The sequence below is a fragment of the Cricetulus griseus genome, chromosome 3 (genome assembly GCF_003668045.3).
Source record: "Cricetulus griseus strain 17A/GY chromosome 3, alternate assembly CriGri-PICRH-1.0, whole genome shotgun sequence".
NCBI classification, from domain to species: domain Eukaryota; kingdom Metazoa; phylum Chordata; class Mammalia; order Rodentia; family Cricetidae; genus Cricetulus; species Cricetulus griseus.
This window is the reverse complement of record NC_048596.1, coordinates 154,911,256-154,935,715: the sequence shown is the minus strand read 5'-3', so window position 1 is coordinate 154,935,715 and position 24,460 is coordinate 154,911,256. Positions and strand designations below refer to the sequence as shown.

The 24,460-nt window shown below is 45.0% G+C and overlaps 1 protein-coding gene across 9 annotated transcripts in view; it reads right to left on the bottom strand.

Moving 5' to 3' along the window:
• Znf827 (zinc finger protein 827) overlaps window positions 1-24,460 on the bottom strand; it is a 176,209-nt gene that overhangs the window by 126,252 nt on the left and 25,497 nt on the right. For all 9 annotated transcript variants that reach the window (XM_027404893.2, XM_027404894.2, XM_027404898.2 and 6 more), the window contains exons 2-4: window positions 16,116-17,153; window positions 6,961-7,133; window positions 966-1,446 (exon numbers count right to left, since the gene is read on the bottom strand). In XM_027404893.2, the coding sequence (XP_027260694.1) occupies window positions 966-1,446; window positions 6,961-7,133; window positions 16,116-17,153 (1,692 nt within the window). The remainder of the gene's footprint in view (window positions 1-965; window positions 1,447-6,960; window positions 7,134-16,115; window positions 17,154-24,460) is intronic.

The following is a 24,460-nucleotide window of genomic DNA, read 5'->3' as shown; positions in this document are numbered from 1 at the left end:
ACAGCATAGGCCTACATGCGTTATTGCTCCAAGAGAATATGAAAAACATCTACCAATGCTCCACCCCAGTGAAACATCACTAGTTCATCAGTCATTGAAAAGTAAAAACATGTACGGTGTGCAGGGAATGGAAAACAATGTCTCTTAGCAAGATGTATTTTTATAACATGCATCGTCCTCTTTTCAAAAGGCATTAGAACAGTTGGGAATGATGTTTCAATTTTTTGCTTACATTCCACTTTACTGGGGTGCTTACAATGGTCAAGTTCATAAGGTAGAAGGTAACACAGTGGTTAGTAGAGGCCGAGGAGAGGACTGGCAGCAACTCTGTCATTTAATGATACAGTTTGAGAGTGTGACACATTTCCAGAAATGGTTACACACAATGTAAATGTTAATGCCACTAAAATGCACACCCTTAAAATATCTAAACCAGGATATCTGAAATATGTTTTACCCCAACACAAAGATCCTAAGAAACTCATGATAACCCTTAACCTTTGTCTATGAAACATCTGTAATTCTTCATGGTAAACTTTGTATATATTCTTCAAAAAGCTTTGCAATTAAAACAGTAGAGACACTGAATATCAAAAAAAAGGGGGGGGGAGATGCACGCAGACACACTTCAGAGACCTCAGCGCAAAGCAAGCAAGGTAACTAAAACCCAAGGTTGCAGGAAGCAAAAGAAACAAACGCCTGAGCGCCCCCAAGTAAGAGCCCAAATCCGGGCAGGAGTAGGGGGCAATCCCTATTGTTTCCAGACCCAAGCAGAAGTAATGACTGTTTTCAGAGGAATACCAAAACAATATATGTATATATGAGGGATGGGGTAAAGGAGAGAGGGAAGGAAAAAGAAAATGTATCAAATTATGAAGGCTTAGAGCTCAAGGAGCCTTGAAATCATCCAGCCCTATCATCTTATTGTACAGATGAGAAAAGAGAACACAACCCTAGGCAAGTACCTGACAGCTTCATGAGAAAATCGGAGGCCATCTTAACCGAGATGTCCTGGCTGAACAATGCTGCCGCACTGTTGGACACATACTCGGAGGGGTCTTTCAGCTTTGTGTGGTTGGCGGGCCTGTCGGCAGCATTCAGGGTAAAGGAGGTGGGCAGGCCGTTATCTTCCTTGGGCTCCTCCTTCACCAGCAAAGGTGCAACGCCAGCCCCACCCTGGCCAGTCCTCTCTGGAGTATTAGACGTCATCACGGTCCCCACTAGCTCTGTCCCTCCTCCTTCCCTCGGCTGCCCCAGGCAGCCACTGTCACTGAGGTGGGGAGATCCCTTGACATCTGGGTCTGGGATCTCCTCCTTCACCTTGGCCTCTGTCCTCAGGAAGTGCTGATGGCAACGCATATGCAGCTTCAGGCTGAAGTGGCGTGAAGAAGTGAAAGGGCACAGCTGGCACTGAAAGGTCTCTCCCCGGTCCTGGTGCTGATGAACCTAACGGAAAAGCAACAAGAGTTTAACCGGTTGTTCATCACTAAGTCCTGCCCCACACAGACCCAGGGAAGAAGAGCACTAAAGTCACTCCTGCAACCCCAGTGGGCCTGTGGAGGTTAAGCATCTATCCTGACAGCCTCAATGCTGTCTTGGGTTGAAGCTTTCTAATGAGCTAGTCACATGATCTCCCTTGATAGACCTCGTGAACTTATGTCATCAGCAGTCAGGGATCAAAAGGCATAACCTTTCACGAAATTCTTATGACAACAATCCAGAAAAGCAGCTGCTTTGCCCACACAATGGAAAAAACATGTCTCCAGGGTATTGCCCCTTCACAAATGGGGAGATGGAACACCCCTACCCCCAAGAAGTGTCTTGAACCCAGTTGAAGAAAGGAAAACAGGAGAAAGACCCTCTCTGGGCCAGGGGACGCCAGGGGGTCTGGAGGATGTCTGCAGTGATGAGTAACAACAGCCTTTCCTGTCCAGCTCCAAACCTGCCTGTACCTGTTAAAATGTCGAGAAACTTTTCTTTCTTCCTGTCACTACCAAATTTAGTGCTTGAAAAAGTGAGGAAATCATTGCATTGGCTGAGCCAGGCTCCGAGCTGGCAGATATTCATAAGCTTGTGACTTCCCCATTCATCTCGCCAGCGTGCTTCAACACTGACCCGCTACACCCTGTTATTTCAGGACTGGCCCTCCCTTGAGTAGGAACTGCCAATGGTGTAGATCTAGTCCAAATGATTTGGGGGAGTCGTGTGCTCTGGACAAACAAGAACGTAAGCAATTGGCACTCAAAATGAAACTGACACCCCATAGGTCAGGGGTGACCTGAGTGGGATTTGAACCTGGGTCTCAGTGAAGCTAAAGGCTCATTTGCTCATCTTCTGTACCACCTGGCCACTTTGCTCAGGTCTCGTTTCCAAGAGAGCAAGTTTTACTCAGCTGTTTATGCCTTCTGAATGAGATCCAAAAGCATTCTTCACCAGCCAAAACACACTTTAAATAATGTTAAGTGACCAACAAAAGCAAAGAAATTAAAAGTTAATCATGAGATCCCGCTGCCACAGCACCCCACTGTGGCTTTTTGCAAAAAACAACAAAAGATATTCCAGGCCCCTCAAAGCCTGTGTTTCTCAACAGAAACAAAGGTAAAAACTTAAATGCAATTGTGACAGAGTCCTGCCCATTAAAAGGCTTCGCCTGTACCCCAGCAGAGGGTGGAGGTGAGGAAATGACCTGTCCCTCACAGCAGAGCCCCTTCCTGTTCTCTGGGCACTGATCCTTTCATTCCCATTCTCACAGGATCCAGAAGCTCCCCCACCAGCTCCTCAGCCAAGGTCACTCAGGAAGAGGTCTCTTGGAGGTCTCAGGTCACAGTCTCAAGGACTCCTGACAGGTATCAGCATCGGCATGTCCAGAGCCACATGGTAAAGGTCACCCACCGGGCAGGAAGCCTCTATGTCCCTGAGCCCAGTGCCACCGGGCAGATTCCATTTCAGAGGTGTGCTCACATCTACTGAGCCTAGAGAGGAGCTAATCCAAGAACAGAAGCTCCAAACGCTGTGCCGGAAGAAGAAATGGCAAAGATGAGAGCCCAGGTTCCAAAATCATGGGATAGGGGAAGGACAATGAAAAGAGACAAGATTCTTGTGGTTCCTTTTCTACCTCAACCTGGCTTTGTTGTACTTAGTTTTAGGGAAACTAATGTAAGTTGGAAGGCAAAAAAATAAAACTGGGTTTACTTTGGCACATGTAATTTTATTTGAGCTACACCTTCCCACTTGAAATTTGGCTTAAATGTGGCCTTTGAGAGAGGCACTGTCCCTACCACCACCAGTGGCAACATGTCCCTCCTGTGCTGATAGAAGAGAGCTCTTCTGTTATAATTTTGATTCCCCTTAGCCCAACACGTGCTTTCAAGTCCCTCTTAGACCCCTAAAGCGAAGAAATGCTGACCAGTGTCATGATAGTCTCACTGGATTCACTGAGAGGCACCAGGTGATGTGACATCAAGGCCATATCCTATATAAATAGACGTGGGACACTTGGGTTGAAGTATTTCAAGGCGTGGAGAAATTCTGGAGACTGTGTATACCCAACCTGTTAGGGGACCAGGCTATGCAGGAGAGGCTCTTATGAGTGGTCCCAGCTCTCTAAATGGTGACCTGGAAGGGCAAGAGCTCACATGTGACCTCTGGCCCGGTTCCACCCCATTACTTCATTAGTGTTCTCTCTCTTCACTGCCCTCTTTGCCTTTCCCGTCCAGTTTTAGCTCATGACTCTCACACACAGTTCCTGTATGCTTGCTCACTGGGGAAAGCTGCAGAAGACTTCATGAAATCTAAGATGACCCCAAGGAGCTGGAGGCATTTGCAAGCTCCTCGTGTAGCTGGTCATAAAGGCAATTACACAGTATATTATGGAGGAAATGCAGGCTTACAAAAACCTACAGTGCCTAGGCCTGTGTATGAGCACAGTAGGTACTCAACTGGTTGAACAAATGACATAAAACAATATAATCGATATAGGGGGTTACATATCCTGAAGATAATGGCTACTTCTGTGGGAGGAGATCAATGGGCAATTTCATATTCTTTGTATCAGTTTTTGTAAATTCTCAGCACTAAAGATAGATCATAAAAACTAGAAAGCCATAAAACTTGTTTTGGAGTAATTTCTTCTAGCATTTCATTCATTACCCCTAAATGTAAACATTAATGTATTTTCAGATGGCTTGGATAACGATTACTGAATTAGCTGTATTTACTGATGGCTGCCTTTCCACATGGGGCTCTGTATCAAGGCTCCACATGAACAACCTCATTTAACTCTTACCCAGTGAGAAAGACCATGTTTGCTCTCTCCATTAGTGGTAATGGAGGTTTATAGGGTTTCAACCATACTACTAAATGCTTATGGCTCCTGAGCCATGAACTATCACAAAGTTAAAGTTGGATCTTAACCTTTGGCTAGACTGCCCGACTTCTCAGATAAAATTCCTTAAAAAAAAATTATCCGAATTTGCAGCCTCTGGTAAAGGCAACAGAGTGAGCATATTCATAAGACCATAGCATTCCTACAGAGAAAATACTTGCCAATCTCTGCAAAGTTACATTATATTCAATTAAAAGTGTTTTAAGGCCAACAGGAGGAGGAGAGCAGGGACAAGAAGGTACACCTTTGATAAAATTAAACTTGCATAAGCGCTTCTCACAGTTCCCTATCAAAAGGAGCCATAGCTCAACAGGTTAGGACACCATGAGTTTGAATAAAGTAGCTATTTCACACAACTGCTTTATTGTAGTGGTTATTGATTTGTTCTGAAAGCACTCAGGACCCCATGACCCGCCGAGCCCAGGCAGCTCTCATCTGCAGCACTGTCATGGCCGTCTGCCTCTGCCATCAAGGCACCAGCTCATCTCCCTGTAGCGTCAGGGTCAGCAGTCCCTGCTATTGAATCCCAGTCTTTCTTCCATGGGTTTATAAATAGGTTGTTTTAAGTGACCCTGCGCTGAAACCAAGTTTACAAGGTGTCAGGGTAGATGCAAGTTTTCTGCTCGCTGAAGCCTGAAATTCACCAGGCCTGATTTCTAAGCACAGCTTAGGACCCAGCTGCTAAAGCAAGTTCCTTTTGAAGTCTCAACTACAGGTTGAAAGTGTGAGGTTTTACCTAGGGAAGAGGAGACTGAGGATGAGGAGGGCTAAGGTAATAACCAAATAGCCTCCGTAAAATTCGGTCAACCAGAAGTCCTACTTAAATGAGTTCTGAAGATGAAGGGCTAGCCACCAGCCTCTAGCCCTAGGAGAAAAAGGCAAATGATAGAAAAAAAATTTCATCATGGACTTACTTCTTTTAAATTTTCTAAGCTATTTCCTATAGATAATAGAAATGTTGTGTGACTGCACTTTCTAGAGCTTCAGTTCTGATCAGCAATTACTGATCTATGCAGAAAGACTCAAATGCAAGACCTCGTCATTAGCAAATATCCACTAGACTTCTCCTGGGAGAAGAGACACTTTATCCATGATATCACAGCTAAGCCAATGAGAGTCATCATACGTGAAGATGCCAGGTGATGATTATGAACACCTTAGATCAGCCACTTTGCTACTGTTGTCTCCTGTAACACGAAGGATGGCTCCTGTGTCTGTGCCTTCCCATTTCGTAGAAAGGAAAACTGAGAGCCTGTTTGGCTAGTGCAGAGCCGGAAGGATTTCAGTTCAGGTCTTTGCCAAATTCAAAACTTCAAGCTCTCGTGACCTCATGAGTTTCCCATCCCACCCCTGAAGCTGAAACAAAAGCTTGATATATAAAGAGCTATTTTTACATTGCCAGGCTCCCTCATTTCTGAACATGGATCCTAGTGCGCTCTCTAAAGGAGTATGGCAGGTATGAGCTTCCCAAATGGTTTTTGTTGTTTCCACCTATTTTCTGTTTTCCTTTTTTAAATTTATTTGTTTTTATTTTATGTACACTGGTGTTTTACCTGCATGAATGTCTGTATGAGGGGGTAGGATCCCTTGAAACAGGAACTGAGACAGTTGTGAGCTGCCACGTGGGCAGTGGGAGTCGAACCCCGGTCCTCTGGAAGAGAAGTCAGTGCTCTTAACCACTGAGCCATCTCTCCAGCCCCTTTTTCCATTTTTCATGTGTGTGGTGTATGGACGCACGTGTGCATGTGTGGAAGCCCCACACTGAGGTCAGGGTCCTTGATCACTCGTCTACCTTATTCTTGAAGCAAGGTTTTTCAATCAAACCAGAGCTAGCTGATATGGCTAGTCTTACCTATCCAGCTTTCTCTGGGGAATCCTGTCTTCCCCCTTCAACGGTGGGATTACGAGGAATGAGCTACACCCTGCCCACCACTTACAATGGTTTCTGGGAATTGGAACTTGGTCTCATGCTAACCTGTGAAGTGATTAACTGCTGAGCCTTCCCCAGATCCCACAACTGTTTTTAATAAGACACTGAAAATGATGCAAGCCAGACAGTGATGGCACACGCCTTTAACCAAACACTCAGGAGGCAGAGGCAGGCGGATCTGAGTTTGAGGCCAGCCTGATCCTCAGAGCAAGTTCCAGGGCAGCCAAGACTATACAGAGAAACTCTGTCTGAAAGAAAGAAAGGAAGAAAGAAAGAAAGAAAGAAAGAAAGAAAGAAAGAAAGAAAGAAAGAAAGAAAGAGACAAAAAGGAAGGAAGGAAGGATAGGAAGGAAGGAAGGAAGGAAGGAAGGAAGGAAGGAAGGAAGGAAGGAAGGAAGGAAGGAAGGAAGATATGATGTCCTTGGATGTTTGGGGTCACCACAAAAGATGCTACTTCAAACACCAATAGTCTCAAGAACTTGATCCTAAGATGTAGATCCTCCTTGAGGAAGGAAGACCCTCTCCATTCTCCTCACAACCCAGCCTAGCATTCTTGGGCAGGTTCCAACACAGTGCCCCATGTCTGCCAGAAGCTGGGCAGTGGGTAATGGGAAGCAGCCCTCCATCCCATCCACAAATGGCTTACCTTCATGTGGGATTTGAGATTGTCCTTGCGAGCACACCGGAATGGACAGAGTGGACATTGATGACTTTTTAAACCTGTGTGAATGACCATATGCCGCTTCCAGTAACTCTTCCTTTTTATGACCAAACCACATATTGGACATTGGAAAGGCTTCCCGCTCTCTTCTTCTGGGGCTTGGAAAAGGGAAGAAAAATGGGAGTATTAAGGAAAACAAAAGACACATTGCGTCTGATGGTAAACACATGTATCACTATATTAAAAAGCATTCAAAATGACTCTGGTGCCACCCCCTTTGGCAATTCTAAGATTATAACCATGGGGAAAGTTTTAAGGCCACTTTTCTTTAGGGAGAAATCCACATTCAGCTAGACTTCCATAGGGTTCCATCTGGCCACCACTGGTCATCCTACCTATGATAGCCTCACTCCCAAAGGCTGTCATATATTCACAGGACATCTATACAGGAGCTGAGCCTGGTCCCAAAAGTACCCACAGCCAGAGAAGTCTGAGTCTATGTTTAAATTCCTACTCTGGAATGAGTGAGAAATAAAGGCAATAGCATGGAACAGAGAATAACACACTGTTCCATACAGAAAAACCAAACAGCTAGCAGAAACCTTACACACTGGCCTCCAGTGGAGACATCTCAGCATCCCACTGATGGCTTGTTTAGCTGTGGCTTGTGCAGACAGAAGCAGCTGCCAATTTAGCCATCGGGGGTCCTCAGGTCAGAGATTTTTTTTGGTTTGGTCTCTCTCTCTCTCTCTCTCTCTCTCTCTCTCTCTCTCTCTCTCTCTCTCTTATCCTCTTATGTCTTATGTACCTCTGCTTGCCTCCATTAATGTATACTGACTTTCTCTGATTTGTACAGGGCCTGGGTACCTACTGTAGGAAGGGACACACCAGGCCATGACAAACACTTCCAATTTTCAGGGAAGCAAACAAACTAACTGCTTCCTCTAAGTAAAGCTCCAATCTGTCTCCTGCCCTACCACCACAAGGAAGTGTCTCTGAATTTCCAACCCCTCAACTAACCTCTACAATTTGGGGGTGTGGAGAGTTAAAATTGGTATAGTTGAAGGGTGTGTGTGTGTGTGTGTGTGTGTGTGTGTGTGTGTCTGTCTGTCTGTCTGTCTGTCTGTCTGTCTGTCTGTCTGTCTCTAGGGGTAGAGCTGGAGTTGAACCTAGGCCTTCTCTGCCATTGAAATACACCCCCAATTTCTTTTTATTTACTTGAAACTTACTGTCCTGGCTGACTGGCCAGTGAGCTCCAGGGATCCTCCTGCCTCTGCTTTCCCAGCAATGAGATTATAGGTGTGCACTGCCATGGCTGGCTTTTACACAAGTGCTGGATCCTAGCTTGGGTTCTCACACTTAAGAGGCAAGAGCTTTACAGACTGAGGCCCCTCCACTCACTGCATTCATGTGGAAAGAAACCGGGGCATTTATCCCGAGGAATCCCACGTGCTGTATGACTGACTGCATTCCCACAGTATGTTTGGCTCTTTAAATTATTATTACTTCTATTTCTGACAAACTGCTAGTTTAAGGCTTGATTACATTTTTCTGACAATAATTCAGAGATGGCATATCAGAAGATATGCATCAGAGGCCTCTGGCTTTGACACACACTCCTACATGTGTTTTTTTAGTGTGTGTGTGTGTGTGTGTGTGCATGCACGCGCGCACGCACACACACACACACACACACACACACACACACACAGGAAGGAATTATGGTTAAAAAGAAAAGAAAAAGGAATACGCAAAAACAAATGGAAGGTCAGACAGGGAACCACAGAGAAGATGGCTCCCTAATGCCCTGCAGCAATGATTGGTTCTTTAGCTGGGGTGGTGGAACTGTGGTGGTCCTCCCCTATTGTATCTACACATCTTCAAGTATTTACAAGCAAACAGATACGACTTTTTCTCTGTTTTGAAATACTGGAGCAAGAAAGAAACTGGGGAAGTGGGAAGAAAAGCATAACTACAGGAAGCTAACAACAACAACAACAAAGAAAACCTGACATCTTTTTACTGTATGAGAATGCACTAAATTCACTCCAGAAACCTCTAAACAGCAAAAACAGTAGAACTGTGGCTAAGAGGAAGGAGTTGGGGCACATGTTGGGGGACACATGTGTTCCCATTCCATCCTTCTGTACCATTTGAACTTTTAAATACAAACATTACTTCTGTGATTTTTAAAGGAAATATTCCCAAGTGCATACTTTAAGATAATCTCATTATTTATTCATCAAGTCAACTCTGTTTCTACATGCCAAAAGCCACTTAAAAGGATGGAACAAGAAAGGCTCTGAAATAAGGTTAGGAGATCCAAAACTGCAATCTTACTCACACAGGTATGAGTGACACCAGTTGGCTTAACCAAGCAACTCGAAATGGCATCCTCTAACTGAAAAGACACCTTCAACATTGGAAAGTCAACTTCTGCTGTGCTGACTGGCAGCAGGTATGGACATTGGATATTGTTCCTACTCTGAGAAAACACCGAAGACAGGCCCAGAGCTTCCCCTGTCTGTGTTGACTGTCTAGGCTGATCTCACCCCATCCCCAATTTCACACCACCTTTTCTCTCCATCACTGTTTCCTCCATACTGATATCTTGGTCCCCAAAGCCTGCATATTGAACAGCAAATTATGGAGAAAGGCCTGAACTGGGACTCTAGGTGAGATTGTTGTCACACAATGGGGGGAGAAAGTGATAACGGTTTCTACTCTGGGTCAAAAGGACATCAGAGTAACATGCAGGACATGCGCAAACAGGCCGTGAACAGTCCTTACCTTACGGGAGTGTTTCCCACCATTGAAACCAGAAGCTAACTTTACATAACAAGCAAAGGAAGAAAAGAAAAGAAAAGCTGAGGCCTCCTCCACAGGCCAGCAACTTCTGGCACACCAGAGGAAGACACCAAGAACACTGGCAGACTCCCCCAGCACCTTGTCTTGCTACAGCTTGCAACAGCTCTTCTGGACTCGGTCACCTCCCCAGCCACCATCTTAACTCTGTAGTTTCAAGTGTACTGCATGAAACACATTTGCCTACTCCAGAATCTTTCTGGAGCCTTCATATGTAGGACCTCAGTTGATTCCATAAATAAATAATGCATAAATATAATAAACCCTGCATATTAATACTCCACATAAATCCATTTATTTCATCTTGAAACTATGCTGCTTTAGTTTTAATTAGCACCAACATACATATGAATCACTTACAAATTACAGTGTTCTTGGGTAGACTAGGGAAAATACAATAATGAAAAGACACTGACTGAAAAATATCTAAACTCGTATCTATTTGGAATTTTGTGTGTTGTATGTGTGTGTGCAGTCGTGTATGAGTGTGCTTGTGGAGGTCACGTGTTTTCCTTGGTCATTTTCCACCTTATTTGCTTAGTAGAACTTTCTCCTGGACCTGGATCTAGCCCAGTCAACAGAGTGCTGGCAGTGAATCTTTTGGATCTGCCTGTCTTAGCCTCCCTGGCACTGGGATTACAAAGGTACATACTTTTATGGGGGTTCTGCGGGAGCAAACTCAAGTCCTTATGCTTGTGCAACAAGCTCTTTAACTGAACCATCTTCCCAGCTCTCTGTTTGGAACTTTAAGCTATCGTGGAAGGAAAGGAAGACAGAAGCCAAATGAAAAAAGTCACCAGAATGCACTGAGTGATTTTCAGACTGTGCCAGTAATCAGCTCCTGGTGACATTTCCATTTTTTATTTATTCAAGAAAGAAATTCACATTTTAGGACACATCCCATGTGTACGTGATGCTGTTAATGACAAGGCATGGGGAGGAAGATGCAGTTTCTTTTATATGCCAAACTGTTTGCTGTAACTTCTGCTCAGATTTAAAGCCTGGGGAAATACAGGCTTCATCCCCAGGATGAACCACATATTTTGGAAGCAATATTCATGATTTTATCTAGTTTGCAACTGCCTAGCAAACAAGTCCCCTCAAATACATCACTGCAAACAAAACTACATTCCACCTGATGCTAATAGATCCAGTGGGACAGAGAAGAGCTAATGTACTCCATTGGAGAAAACATGCTCACTATACAGACAACAACAGTGAGATAGAAGACAACCTCAGTCAATAGAACTTAGTAGTGGCAGGTTGTTGTGTTAGCAATGATGGTGGACTATAGACACACCCTCCCAGGCAGAAAACCCACCCTCAGAGCAGATGCAAATAACAGCTGTGAATACACAGAACAGAACCTGGCCTAACATGGGACCTGTGGCTAGAGCCCTGAGGAAATAAGGACAAGGAGCCCACTGTGCAGCTCAGCCTAGACAAGCTTTAGATGATCAAATACCTATGGAAGAAGGAAGAGGGAGGGGGAAAAGAAGGGGAAGGGGTGTGTGGCTGGGGCACCCTACCTGTGTGTCACCAAAGCTCCACAGTGCCAACTTCAACACACAACTCAGTAATCGTGCTGGACTGTAATGATGCTAAGTGCAAAGGGATGGGCAGAGACAGTTGTGAGAATGAATAAATGAGAGCTGGGAATAGAAGGGAGATGAGGCAGGCTGCAGGTAAGCCCTTATGGGGCCAGCATGGAGCCCCAAGTCCAGGACAGTAACATGGTATGAGCAGAAATGGTCCTGGAAAATGGATGGATGTAAACAGGTATGTGCTCATGCATTTACACCTCAGCTACTTCCAAAAGCAAACTCAAAGCATCTTATATGAAACATGGATCACCAGTGGAGTTGAATGACACACACTGAACTATCATAATGAACAGGTTCTTCACAAAACGGAAACAATGTTCTCACTGGAGATTTGACAGGAAGCTCTGGGAGGAAAGAAGACATGACCTTAATTCAGAAGAAGAGGAACAAGAAGGAGGAGGAGGCAGCTTGTTAGAGAATTAGTGGAGAGAGTTAGAAAATTAGCAGTAAGTAAATGAAAGGGATGTTACAACAGGATGGGATCCCAGGACAATGCTAACAACTTAGTTTGCAAATAATGAAACAGAAATGGCGAAGGGGTTGGGGGCTTGAAGTCCAGCTACCAAGAGACAGGGCTGAGATCGGAGCCTACCTCTTAATTTTCAGTTTGGTGTTCTGTCCTATTGTCAACATATCAATCCACAAAGCAATGAAAACGGAACTTCATGGAGCTAAATAATAATAGCAATAATCAATCATGGAAGGTTTTATTATTTAAGGTATTATTAAAACAAATTCAAGGTTTTTGTAGGCTTTGAAATTAAGTACTTCTGGTTAGATACTATGCTAGATGTGCCAGCAGTCAAGATAATTCACAATTGGGTAACTGGTGCTCGAAGAACCAGGAAAGCCTGTATGTACATAATCCATGCACATTACATTATTACCAACACTTTAGACCCATGAACTTGACTGGTGCATATGTGTGTATGATGAACCTTCCTTTCTAACAACATACAGATTTTTAAAAATCTTTTGGTTCTCTTGAGGTTGATTTGTTTTGTGAGACAGGGTCTCTTGTAGCTCTAGCTGCCTGCAGACTTGTTATACAGCTGAAGAAGACTTTGAACTTCTGACCCTCCTGCCTCCACTTTTAGAGTACTGGCTTTACAGGTATATACCACCTCGCTCAGGTGATGTGGGACCGGGGATCAAACCCCAGTCTTCCAACCTCAATACAACCACAGCCCAGACTTTAAATCTTGTAATGAAATTTCTTGGGCATGTCTCTCAAATGCCATTTCGGCAGACAAGAGGTAGGGGTGGAAATAGCAATAGCTAACAAGACTGTTATGGATGTGACATTATCAATTCATGTTTTAACAAGCATTGAATACAACTAGGAAAGAAATCTGATATCTACAGCCATGCTACATTTAAATCTCTCTGAACACATTTGAGAACAGAAACAGATTCTATCCTTGTTAAAAATTGAGTTTCCTAAGCAAGTTTGCATATGCAATCACTCTGGATTGAGGCAGTAACAACTGGGGAACTAATGGGAAGATGGGGAGAGGTCATCTGTTCTCTTGGACCTTGTAGCATCTGCAATAATTTTAATAACACCCCAATAAAGACGAAAGGAAACAGCAGCCCAGAAAATCCTTATGGAATGACCCTGAAAGAGCCTTAGCAGTCAGCTTCTTGGGGCCAAGTTGCCTTGAAGTCTATGTAAATTTTAGTCAGTGCAAGGTGACGTTTCATAGACCCTCTCTCTGAAACGCTTCCTGTTATTTCTTTAAGCAGGAGCCTGGCACACTGGAACTCCCATTGGGTTTCTACAAGAAATTTTGTCTTGAAAATCAAAACCATTTATTTTATTCTGAGCTGCAAGAGAACAGGGGCTTCAAAGAGAATTGAGTCAATGTGTGACATTTATCTTTATAGCAAACGGACATCATCTTCCCTCTAGCGTGTCCCCTTTCAGAGGAGCCGTGTAGCATGTGCTGGGGGCGCAGGTCACATGAAAGAAGCCTCCCACTCAAGTGTCACATCTCTCTGGAGGGGCAGAAAGGCTACCGAGTACTGGACTCTCAAGGAATTCAACATACCACAACCTGGCAACAACAGAATCCTGCTCAAAAAAAAAAAAAAAAAAAAAAAAAAAAATGAAGAAGAAAGCCAGACCTAAGAGACACCATTTTTTTCATGATCTGGACTCCCTTGACCTAAAGAAGGTCAAAGCAATGTCTGGTGTCTAAATTACTTGAGACAGCATCAGCTTCCCTAGCTCACAACTCTTTGGAACTCCAGAGACAACTTTATATGCCCTTTTTGTAACATTTTGAGAAACAGCTTTAAAAAAAAAAAAATCCTTCTTGAAATCAGGGCAGTGTATGATTTTGTGGCCTCTTTGCAGAGCTGGGGGCTTGGAGTGGTATGTGTTTGTTTGACGGTAGTTTTTCTTTTATTTTTCCCTGATATAGGGTCTCATGTAGTCCAGGCTAAACCTCAAACCCATTATGTAGCCAAGGATGACCTTGAACTTCTGATCCTTCTGCCTTTACCTCTCCAATGGAACATCTGAACCTGCAATGACTCAAATAGTAACACCTCTTACAAGTCTCCCTCATGAAATTCTAGTTAAAAGCCCAAAGGCATGTTGGCAAGGCTTGGTACATCTAAACTAAAAGGGGAGCTCGTCTTCTCTCCTCAGGGCCACATCCCACAGCAAAACAAACAAAAGACCAGCTTTGTCTTGGATAGTTGTGACTTCTTTCTCATTTCTAAATCCACCTATTATTTGAGTGAAAAAGTTTTCTTTCATGATTTTTTGCCTTTTATAGCCAAGAACACTTTAAAATAATGAAGGGACTACAGTGTGCCTCCAGGAGACTGGCTTTATCAGTCATTTCTTTCCAAGCCCCAGTCAACTAACTACCGTTCACTCCTCAATGTGTCTATGCTTCTCCAAGTAATTGATGCCCAGACTGGTGCATAATATAGACATCACTCAGAAACCTACTGCCTCTTAGAAAGGAGACAGTTGATAGAACTGCATTTTACATACAGTCTTGCCTCCCTAACCAAATGACTCTGAGTCAGAAGTGATTTATCCATTGGAAAATTACCCAGCCCCCTCACTCTTCCTCATTTTGGTCCTTTCCCCTTCATCATAAGGAAGGTGAAGAGTTAGGAGAAGGGAAACCCAGAATGAATAAGCATTTGGTTACTTAAAGGACTAGTCAGAAACTCAGGAATGGACCACTGGCCTCGCTTGAGTCAGAGTCCCAGTTACTCATTTTCCTCTGTCCTGCTGTTCAACAGGGTTTTTTTGTTTGTTTGTTTGTTTGTTTGTTTGTAGACAGAGTCCTTCTTTGAGTCCAGCCTGGTTTCAAACCTGAAATCCTTCTAAATGCTGGGGTGACAGGTCACCATACTTAACTTGTTTGCAAAAGTTTGTCATTGCTGTCATTGTTTTACACTTACTGGCGTGTGTGTGTGTGTGTGTGTGTGTGTGTGTGTGTGTGTGTGTGTGTGTGTGTGTGTGCACTCGTGTGTGCATGTATGTATGTGACATGTGTTTGCTGTGTACATGGAGGTCAGAGGACAACTGTCAGGAGTTGTGTTCTACTTTCATTATCTGGGTTCTAGGGATCAAACTCAGGTGGCTGGGTTAGTGGCAGGCATCTTTACCTACAGAGCCAACCTGCTGACCCTACATAGGTCTGAAAGCGATGACAATTACAGTACTTAGCTCACTGAATAACTTAAATGGCCATGTGTCATGTAACCGAATTGATGCTGATCACTGAGGGTCTGCCATCACAAGCGCATTTCACCAATGCAGCTGCAAATGATTGACAGATGCCAGGACACACAATGGCTATCTGTATAGCGAGGACAGGACACGGCCTACTTGCTGTTCCTGTTTCGCAGGATATCCTTGAGAAGCATCTGAAATTACCCCATCCCAACAACAGGTATTTATCATAAAGGCAGTTTTGAAGCAAACCAGTGCATGAAATCACATTGCCATGGTGGCATGGTAGTGACTAAACCTCTCCCTCAGAGAGTGCCAGGGTTCTATGGGATAGCAATGTCTCAGGAAAAGACCTTCTTACACTACCTCGTACACAGTCTTTCATATCTGAATGGATTTGGCCAAAATGAAGCATGTACAAGAAATTCTTGCTTTCTGTTTGACAAGAAATTACAGGTGAATAGGATAGGTGAACAAAGCTTAAGTTCCACAAAAAAAAAAAAAGTAATAAAAATGCTAACATAAAGGTGTGTGCTGTGATCAATTAGGGCAGGGCAGTCACTGATTACACAAAAGTCCATTTGTGACAGAGGCAGCAGGGCCTCCCCTTGTCCACTATTTCAAAAGCAGTGTTTTCCCCCTCTGTGTTCACTGACGCCTTGCACTCTGACAGAAGCGCTTTGATCTTCCCCTATTAAATGTATCTGGTATGGACCTAGTCTGAACTCAGTAAGGGGTGGGGGAGGGGTGCATGAAAGAGAGGGAGTTCTGCACATCGCTAAAATTATTCATTACTTTTCAAAAACCACAGCTATTTGTGAAGGCTTTGTGTAGCGCACACATGAAAGACTATTATGCTGTCCATTTTAAGTATTTTGTTGTGTTCTTGCTTTTTGATTCTACCTCATCTTAGATGGGGAGTCCCACAGACAAAGCGACCCACGCCATGGCTGAACCAGATTCCATACCTGAATTGGAGGGCTTGGAGACTCTTCCCTTGGAAACTGGAAGTAACAATAATTCCAAGGATTGAGGCTGTGCGGACGGAGGAGGTGGTGGCGGTGGTGGAGTGACTTTTTCTGGCTTCTTCTCAGAAGGCGGCAGTGGTAGGGGGTCGTCGGGCAACAAGGATGACTTCTCAGCCAGGAGGCTCCCTGCTGCCCTGGCAGCCACTTCTTTCAGAAGGGCTGCAGAGGATGTCATGGAGGCCAACGACAGGAAAGAACTGGCTGGGGGCGGGTGCTCCTGACCCGGGGTTAGACTTCTCTCACTCACTTTCTTAGACAAAGCTGCCAAGGTGGAGCTGGCAGACTGGGAGCTGAAGGGGGAGGAAAAGGACTCAAACCTCAGGCTCTCCTCTGTCCGGGACAGGGACTTGTCCTGCAGAACAGCATTGGCTGCGGCTTTCAGTTTGAGGATGGCCGAATCTGGGGAGAGGCCACAGGTGGTGGTTGAGTTTGGCAACCACTTACCTTGATTCCATATGAAACGGTTACTTGGGGTATATTGGTCATTCTGATCCTGCTTCTCTGCCAGCTTCCTGGCCAGGACACTGAGTTGCTGGGCATGGTGGGAGGGTGGGGAGAATGACAGACTGGAACCAATGTTCACAGGGGACTCCACCCTGCCATTGGCTGTGGCATCGAGTTTAAGGGACCCAGCTTCCAGCAGCCGCCTCAGGTTGCTGCTCAGAGGTTTATTGGAACTAGGTGGGTCATCGTCACACACAGAAGAGACTCCAGGAGAAAGGTGGTCTTGACACTGCAGTGAGTCTCGAAGGATCTCACCATCCAGTGCCACCAGCTCCAGCGTATGGCTGCTGGGGGTGGCGCTGCCCAGAGAGGTGTCAGGGGATGTGGACTGCTCTTGGATCCGGTCCTCCAGGGACAGTGTATAGTTCTCCTGGACTTCCCCATAGGATGCCTCTGATGGTGTCTCTGAAGAGTTCCCATACCAGGGTTCTCCTTCGCTGAACTCTCCCTCGGCTTCGGCCTGCCTACTAACATCTGGGGGAATCAAGAAGACCAGGTTATTCCCAAAGAGAATGGCCAGTTGGTTTGAGACACTCAAAAGGGGGTGGTGGCATGCACTCTCTTTTCTTCCACTCAAGAACCACAAAAAAGCCAGCAATGCCAAGTGCTGATTCAAGGTAAGCACGCTAAACAGGCAAAGACAGAAACACCAGCACATGGCGAGTTTGTCTTTCCAGCAGCAATTCGGTAGGAACTGAACTAGACAAAGAGAAGAGAAAAAATGTGACCAGCAAAGAAGTGGCTAGATGAAAACCCCACTGCTTTCTGTGAGTGGGGAAAGCAAAATAAGCTCAAAGGCTTGCTTGCAAACACCAAGCAGTTACCCTTTGGACAGTGTCAGCATTGGAGAGCAGTCTGCAGAGCCAGGAAGCTGCCCCCACCCCACACTCCACACCCCACCCTCACCCCCAGTTCTAGCCCAGTAATCTCAGGGAGATCACCTAGGTGGTTTGAGTCTCCATTTCCTCCAGTATGAGATGCAATTCAGTTTTTAATAAGGCTCCTCTGGCATGTAAACACTGCCTGCCACACTCTCTTGGTCAGTGGTCATGAAGCTTAAGTTCCAATAAGCATGTGACCATGTTTTGAAAACAGAAATCAGATCTCATCGGCAAACTCGGTTTGCATTAGTGACTTCTTGAGTGAGTGTGTCCGGGGTATGCACCACATTGGTGTCCAGCTCTCTGATTCCTATCACCAGCTTTCTTGCCATGTACGTAACAGTAGTTACTAGAAATCTGTTCCTTTACTCCTCTACGAGTTCTCGGACGCTATTTTCTATCCATTAATATTCCAACCCTCCAGTGCTGTGGCCCTCCCCCACACACCTGTCAGGTGGAACTGCATATGGAGTGCTGGTGGTGCCACCGCATTTTCACCTTTGTGACCTTGGTCTGGAAAGGCTGGTGGTCACAGTCTGCCCATCGTCCTTCATGCCCAGATCCAAGGTTCTCTCCTTACAACTGTCCCACAGAATTAGTCTCCTCCCTGCTCACTCATTCAGCAAATAATTAGTGTGTGCCAGATATCATTCTAGACTGTTCTAAATTGAACACCATTTAACAAAAATAACGCTCCTGCCTTCTTGGGGCTTTCTCTTCAGCAGAGGAAGAACGCTGTTAATAGACGGTGCAATGGACAGGAGGCTTCGAAGTGCAATGGGAGTATGTCAAGGAAGATTCCGGGCCATCGGGAGGAGGCAAGTTGCAAGTTTAGACACCGTGGCAGGGTCCCTCACTGACATAAAAGAGATGTGGAGGCTGGGAGAGCGATCAAGGTATGAAAGAGAAGAACCACTGTGATTTTGCCACACAACATTCTTCACCACAGCTTTCCAAAGAAGCTGGCTTCTAAGGAGCCAGTGGTGAGTGCTGGGGGGCCCAGCAGAGGGGAGGGGAGGGGCAATATTCGCCTGCAAGGACACGGTGAATGAGTGAGGATGTCTCTTGCAGATCAGTAATGTGCTGTGGACCTGAAGCTAGCAAAACTGGCTTGTGGTGCCAAAGGTCTGATCCCTCTGGCTGCCTCATGGGAAACAGCTGCAGTTGAAAGTGTGAAGCAGACCACCTCAGGGACAGAAGCACAGAGCAGGGAGAAGTGGCTCCCTTCAGGTGACAGCTGGTGGCCAGATTCCAGGTATTATAGTGTTTTGTTGACACTCTAAGACACCAGCTTCCCTTTTAGGAGGAACTCCTTTGGGGGCAGGATTGTGCTCCCCCACCTACACAACCCACTTTGAGCCTAGCAGGGAGCCTGGTCCCCAGCAGAGTTCCACCAGTGTTTGGAGACTGCTCCAAATTCCTCCTGGCAGACATTTGTCTTCAGAATTGCAACTACACAAGGAACTACAAGCAAACACATTGATCTTCCCCCACTGTTCAGAGACAAATGACAAATTCTCTCACTAGGTGAAAGTTCTGCAACTCCTTTGACAGGTCCTTTATTAACTTATCAAGAAAATGTAAAACATCAAATGGAATTTGCTTTTAAAAACTTGCTAAAACTGGATTTCCTCAGTTACAACCATTCTGGTTCCCTGACTTTTCTCAGTTGATTGCTGCATTTTTTGTCCATCCTGAAATTCTCATTTCCCCAATGGCTTCTAGGAGAGGGGGCTCTTATTTTTTTTTTTTTAATCAAACCTCAAGCAGTTAACACCAACCCCAACAATGAGGATAATTTTATGTCCTTTGCAAACTACCTGCCTTGATTTCAAATTAAATGCCTCATCCTTAACAACAAAAAAACAAAAATAAAAACAAAATCACATGGGACCTCTACTATAAACAGTGAAAAGGTCAAAGGCTTTAAGAAACTTAACAGAAAGGATTGGCTGATTCTTCTTTGATCATTACATAAATTAATACATGACCCAAAGTGAAGTGCTTTGGGGTTCTATTTTCATACTGGTGGAGCCTGGTTCTGAGCCAATTCATTAAGAGTCAACTATGAAGATCCAGGAAATGAGGGTTTTAAGAATCTAAAAAGTTACAGACTGGTGTCCAATCTTGTCATTTTACTGGGGAGATTAAATACACTAAGGGTAACCAGCTAACTCAATGCCATATGGCTTCCTACTGCTGATAGCAGAACAGAGGACCCAAATATCGGGACACCTGGCCTCTCTGCTAATCAGACAGCCTGCCACAGGGCCTCCAGGATGGCTCTGTAGGAAGTTCTGAGAGGCTGGCTGCCCTCCCTGACACACTCAGACATCTTTTTATTGCTTAATTCAGAAATCAACGAGGGGTCATCCTACATAAAGACCACATTCACTCACTATTTGAAGGTGACTGTCCTTAGGAGATAACCCTTTACTGCTAAACTTTCCTCTCTCCGCTATCTTTCTGTCATAACAGACAGAAGTTGACCTGACTGCCTAAGGAATTTAGTGCATCTAGTAGCGAAGGGTCAAAGCATGGCTACATTTCCTAATCCTGTCCACCCCCTCAGGGGTGCAGAGTGTCCCTTGTGCAGCAGGTGAGTGGGCCAGAAGCTAAGAGAGCTATCCACTCAGACTAACCCCACCAAGACCCTGAAATGAGCCGAGCACATCTTCACATAAGGCCATCCTACAATTTTGCCAAAGAGGTCTGAGGGAAAAGTTGGACTGATTTTGCCTGCCTACCTTAACCCTTGCTGATGACTGAATCAACTTTGCTGCTGCTACTGCTGCCGCCATCCCTGACTGGTGATGCACCCTGGCTTCTTCAGCTTTTTTTAGTATGGACCAAAGACCCCATAGTGTTCAATGCTCCCAGCATCCTCCAGGCCTTCAGTGCCAGACTGGGACTGTGGAGGCATCCAGCCTCAAACACTGATCAGCTGAGAAGCCAGCAATTCTCAGACTCTCCACTATGAAGACAGCCATTGCTAAATTACCCAGAAGTATCATGTAAGCCAATCTAACTAGTTACCTTTGTGATACACAACTACTCTGTTGGTTCTGTTCTCCCAGGGAACTCTGATGGGGATGGCCTTCTGTATGTTGTAAATATATATTTCTCTTGTTGGTTGATGAATACAGATGTTTCAACCAATGGATAGGCAGGATTTGGTCAGGTGGGAAATCCAAACAGGGATAGAGAAAGGTAAGGGGTGGAGTCAGGGAAATGCCACGTAGCTGCCAAGGAAGCAAGAGGTCGGACATCACGGGCCATGATCACATGGAGATAGACAGATTAATAGAAATGGGTTAATAATTAAGAGAGGGGTAGCCACTAAGAAGCTTGAGCCATCTGCCAAACATTTTATAATTAATATAAGTCTCTGTGTGTTTATTTTGGACTAAATGGCTGCAGGACCAGATGGGACAGAAACTTCTATCTACAGAACTCTGAGCAATAAACACACAATCACATTTTTAAAGACTGAGCAATTCAAACAACACAGTCCCTCAAAAGACACTTGAGAAAAAACATGGCTAAAATTACTCTTACATCCTTGAGGTCAAATCACAAGCACCGGAGGCTTTTAGAAAAATAAGTTCAGATAACTAAAGATGTAAAGAGATTGAGGAAAATCAAGTGTACTTTCTGTTTGTAGGACTACAAGGGATTTTCCCCACAATTGTAAATTACTCATTAGTATTTGTTATTTTGTCTGCAGGCTCCTCTCTATTTTCACACTGAGTGCTGTGAAGCAAGGGTTCACGGAGACTGTGCTGGGCCAGCTGCAGGGAGCTCCTGTCCCTGGGTGTCATGAGGAAAGACACCCACTGGCAGGCATGTCACACTGTGCCACTGTGCAGTTCAGAAGAGGGACCTGCTGGATGCCGCCAAGTGCAGGACATGTAATTCCTGACTTTCACTTCTCAGAATCCAAGAAGGCCCGGCAGCAAGACACCTCCATCTTCTTGTCCATCAACCAGCATGAAATCAGCTAGGAAATCTCAGAGCAGCACAGAGTCCTGGCAAGGCTTCCTGCGGCTTTCACAGCTTTCTTAACCAAGGCATCCTGGGGAAGCCTCTAAACGGCCAATGCAAATAACTCTAGTAAACACATTATTTTTAACCTCAAAAAAAAAAAAGCTTGTTTCCATTGTTATTCCTCCAACAATCTCTGTCTAGACTGTCACGTTTGCACTGTTTCTTGTCAGTTTTACACAACAGTATACTGGTACGTGTGTGTGTGTGTGTGTGTGTGTGTGTGTGTGTGTGTGTGTGTGTGTTAAAAAATTCATTATTTGTCTGTGGGCTCTTGTCCATTTCACATTGAGTGCTGTGAAAAATCAGAAAGTCAAAGAATTAAGAATAAAAATAATGCAATTACCAAGTGAAAATACACCGAATATATTTCTGTATCTACATTGTGAATATTTCTTCTTTGAGAACCACAGGACATGCTTCCACCACCCAACACGTTTATTTATAATTTAGTTCTCAAGCAGCAACCGGGTAAGCTGACACGCAGAACTCTTCTGTGCTCTCAGGAGAGAATGCCTCTGCACCTCACCTTCTCCAAGTCGGAAAGGTTTTTATTAGTTGCATTTATATTGGGCTGACATTCAACTCAGGACATCCTCATTCAGGAAGATGAGGAGCAGATGGACAAACAGTATCTACAACCTACTATTAATTTCCAGACTTTTGAGTTAGGGTGAAGCAATGGCAGATAGACACCTGTAAGCCTCACTTCTCAATCTACCTACCATTCCCACCAGTGGTCCACACACATGATCTACCTCCTCCTAGAACTATTAGAACTATTAGAGTTTGATTCGGGTCAACAGTGCATGTTTCTTAATTCTCCCACAGGTATGCTCACCTGTTACCTACCTCATTTCCCTAGAAAGATCATCCCAGCCCCTTCCAACCTAATATGCATCTGAGGTAAATATCTAGACCTGCCTTTCAAGGTTATACATTTCTATCAACATTATCAGCTGTACCTGTAATTCTTGCTGAAAATCAAACAGTCAGTTTTTACATGAAACATTATACAAAAGTGATGTGTAAAGTTGAAGGAGCTGTACTACAAAAGCTATTGGCAAAACCATTGTAAATGCTGATTGTTGGGGTTTTTTTATTTGGTGTTTGTTTGTCTGGGACTGGCTCTCAGGTATTCCAGGCTGACTTCAAATTCACTGTGATAGTTAGATTTACTTGTCAACTAGGCACAACCCACAATCATCTGTGAAGAGGGTCTCAGTAAGAGTTTGTCTATGTGGGGTTGGTCTGGGGGCATGTTTACGGGAGGGGGTTGTTTCAATCAAGCCAGTTGATATGGGAGAACCCGCCCACTGTGGGCAACACCATTCCGTAGGCAGGTGGTCCAAAATTGTGTGTGAGTCATGCTGAAAGCAAGTTATCATTAGTGATCTTGACGGTAGATGTGACTGACAGGTGCTTCAAGCTTGTGCACTGTGACTTCCCTGCAGGGATGGTTTGTGACCTGGGATTGTTTCGGTCAGGATATTATCACAGAAGTGAAAGCAGAATACTTGCTGTGTAGCCAAGAACGACATCCTCCTGCCTCCACATTCTGGGTGCTGGGATTGCAGACGTTTGTCATCCTAATTTGTGGTGCTGAGGATATAACTGGGGCCTCATGCAGGCTGAGAGTTGGGGTCACTCTACACACAGCCAAACCCCTGCTAATAGTGATTTAACCCAATAACGATATTAGAGAATGTTCTCAGAATTCACAAGCCCCAAAGTTGAGCCCTACAGTTTATAGGCCACAGTGGCGGAGCAAGAGCTGCACAAGCATTCAAGTCACAAGGCTGCCACCACCAAAAGGGAGCCCTCGAGCATTGTGGCTGGGAAAGAGAGGGCAGTTAGTTTCAATGGTATACACAGCTTTGGAAATTGCACTAGATGTTGGAAAATCATCCACACACAGGCTTGTTCCTCTGCAAACAACCAAACTAAAAGCACCTCTTCCATGAGTAAGGCTAACATGCAGGTGGCTGTATGTGTTGAATAAATTAACCTGAAAGGGAGAAGATGTCTAGATTCTGCGTTCTTCCCATTTGAAAACAATACTACATACTGGTCCACCAAAGGTAGGCGTCACCGCCAATCGCCCCACACCCACTAGCTTAAGACACCTCACCACTGCAGCTCGGAGACCCATGTTCATTGTGAGCAAACTTCCTCTGCTCTGGAGGTGGGGAACCACAGCCAGGAAGTAGAAAGCAGGACTATAGAACAAGAGTTTTTCTCATGGAGGATTGTACCGGATTGGGATCTGATAGGTTTCTGCAAGCATCATCAGGGCGATTTCTCATGTCTCAGGACACTTTTCCCAAGAGGCTAAAAACCTGGCTGCAGGCGGTCTGGATTTTCTCTCCTGAGGATCCACTAGCAAAAGGTCTTTCCCCCTCTGATTGGCCTGCTGGCGGGCACCTACCTTCCTTAGACCTATCATTGAAGCCAGAGGGCGGGATCTGGTGGGCTCAATGTGGGTCACAGAAGAAAGGCCAGGGAAGAGGTGCCAGGAAGACAAAAGCCACCCAGCCACTCCACACCGGCTAATAAGTTTCTTCTGTGGCAGGCAGGCAGGCAGGCAGGCATCCAGGGCTGCTCTCCACCAGTTTTATGATATGTGCACAATACACATTTGCAGTTGGGCTGGCTTTCTCTGCCGAAGTCTAAACTATCCCTTTCTGGCCCGAGAGCCTCAGGATATTCCCCATACCAAGCTGGCCTGAAAGGAGGAGCCCTTGTGGGTTTTCCGGCCTTGGAGCTCTCTGTGATAAAGCCCCCACCATTTCCCAGGACACAGGCTTGGGGGTTACAGGTGCCAAGGGCACCCGGCAGCTATCAGCCAGACCAAGA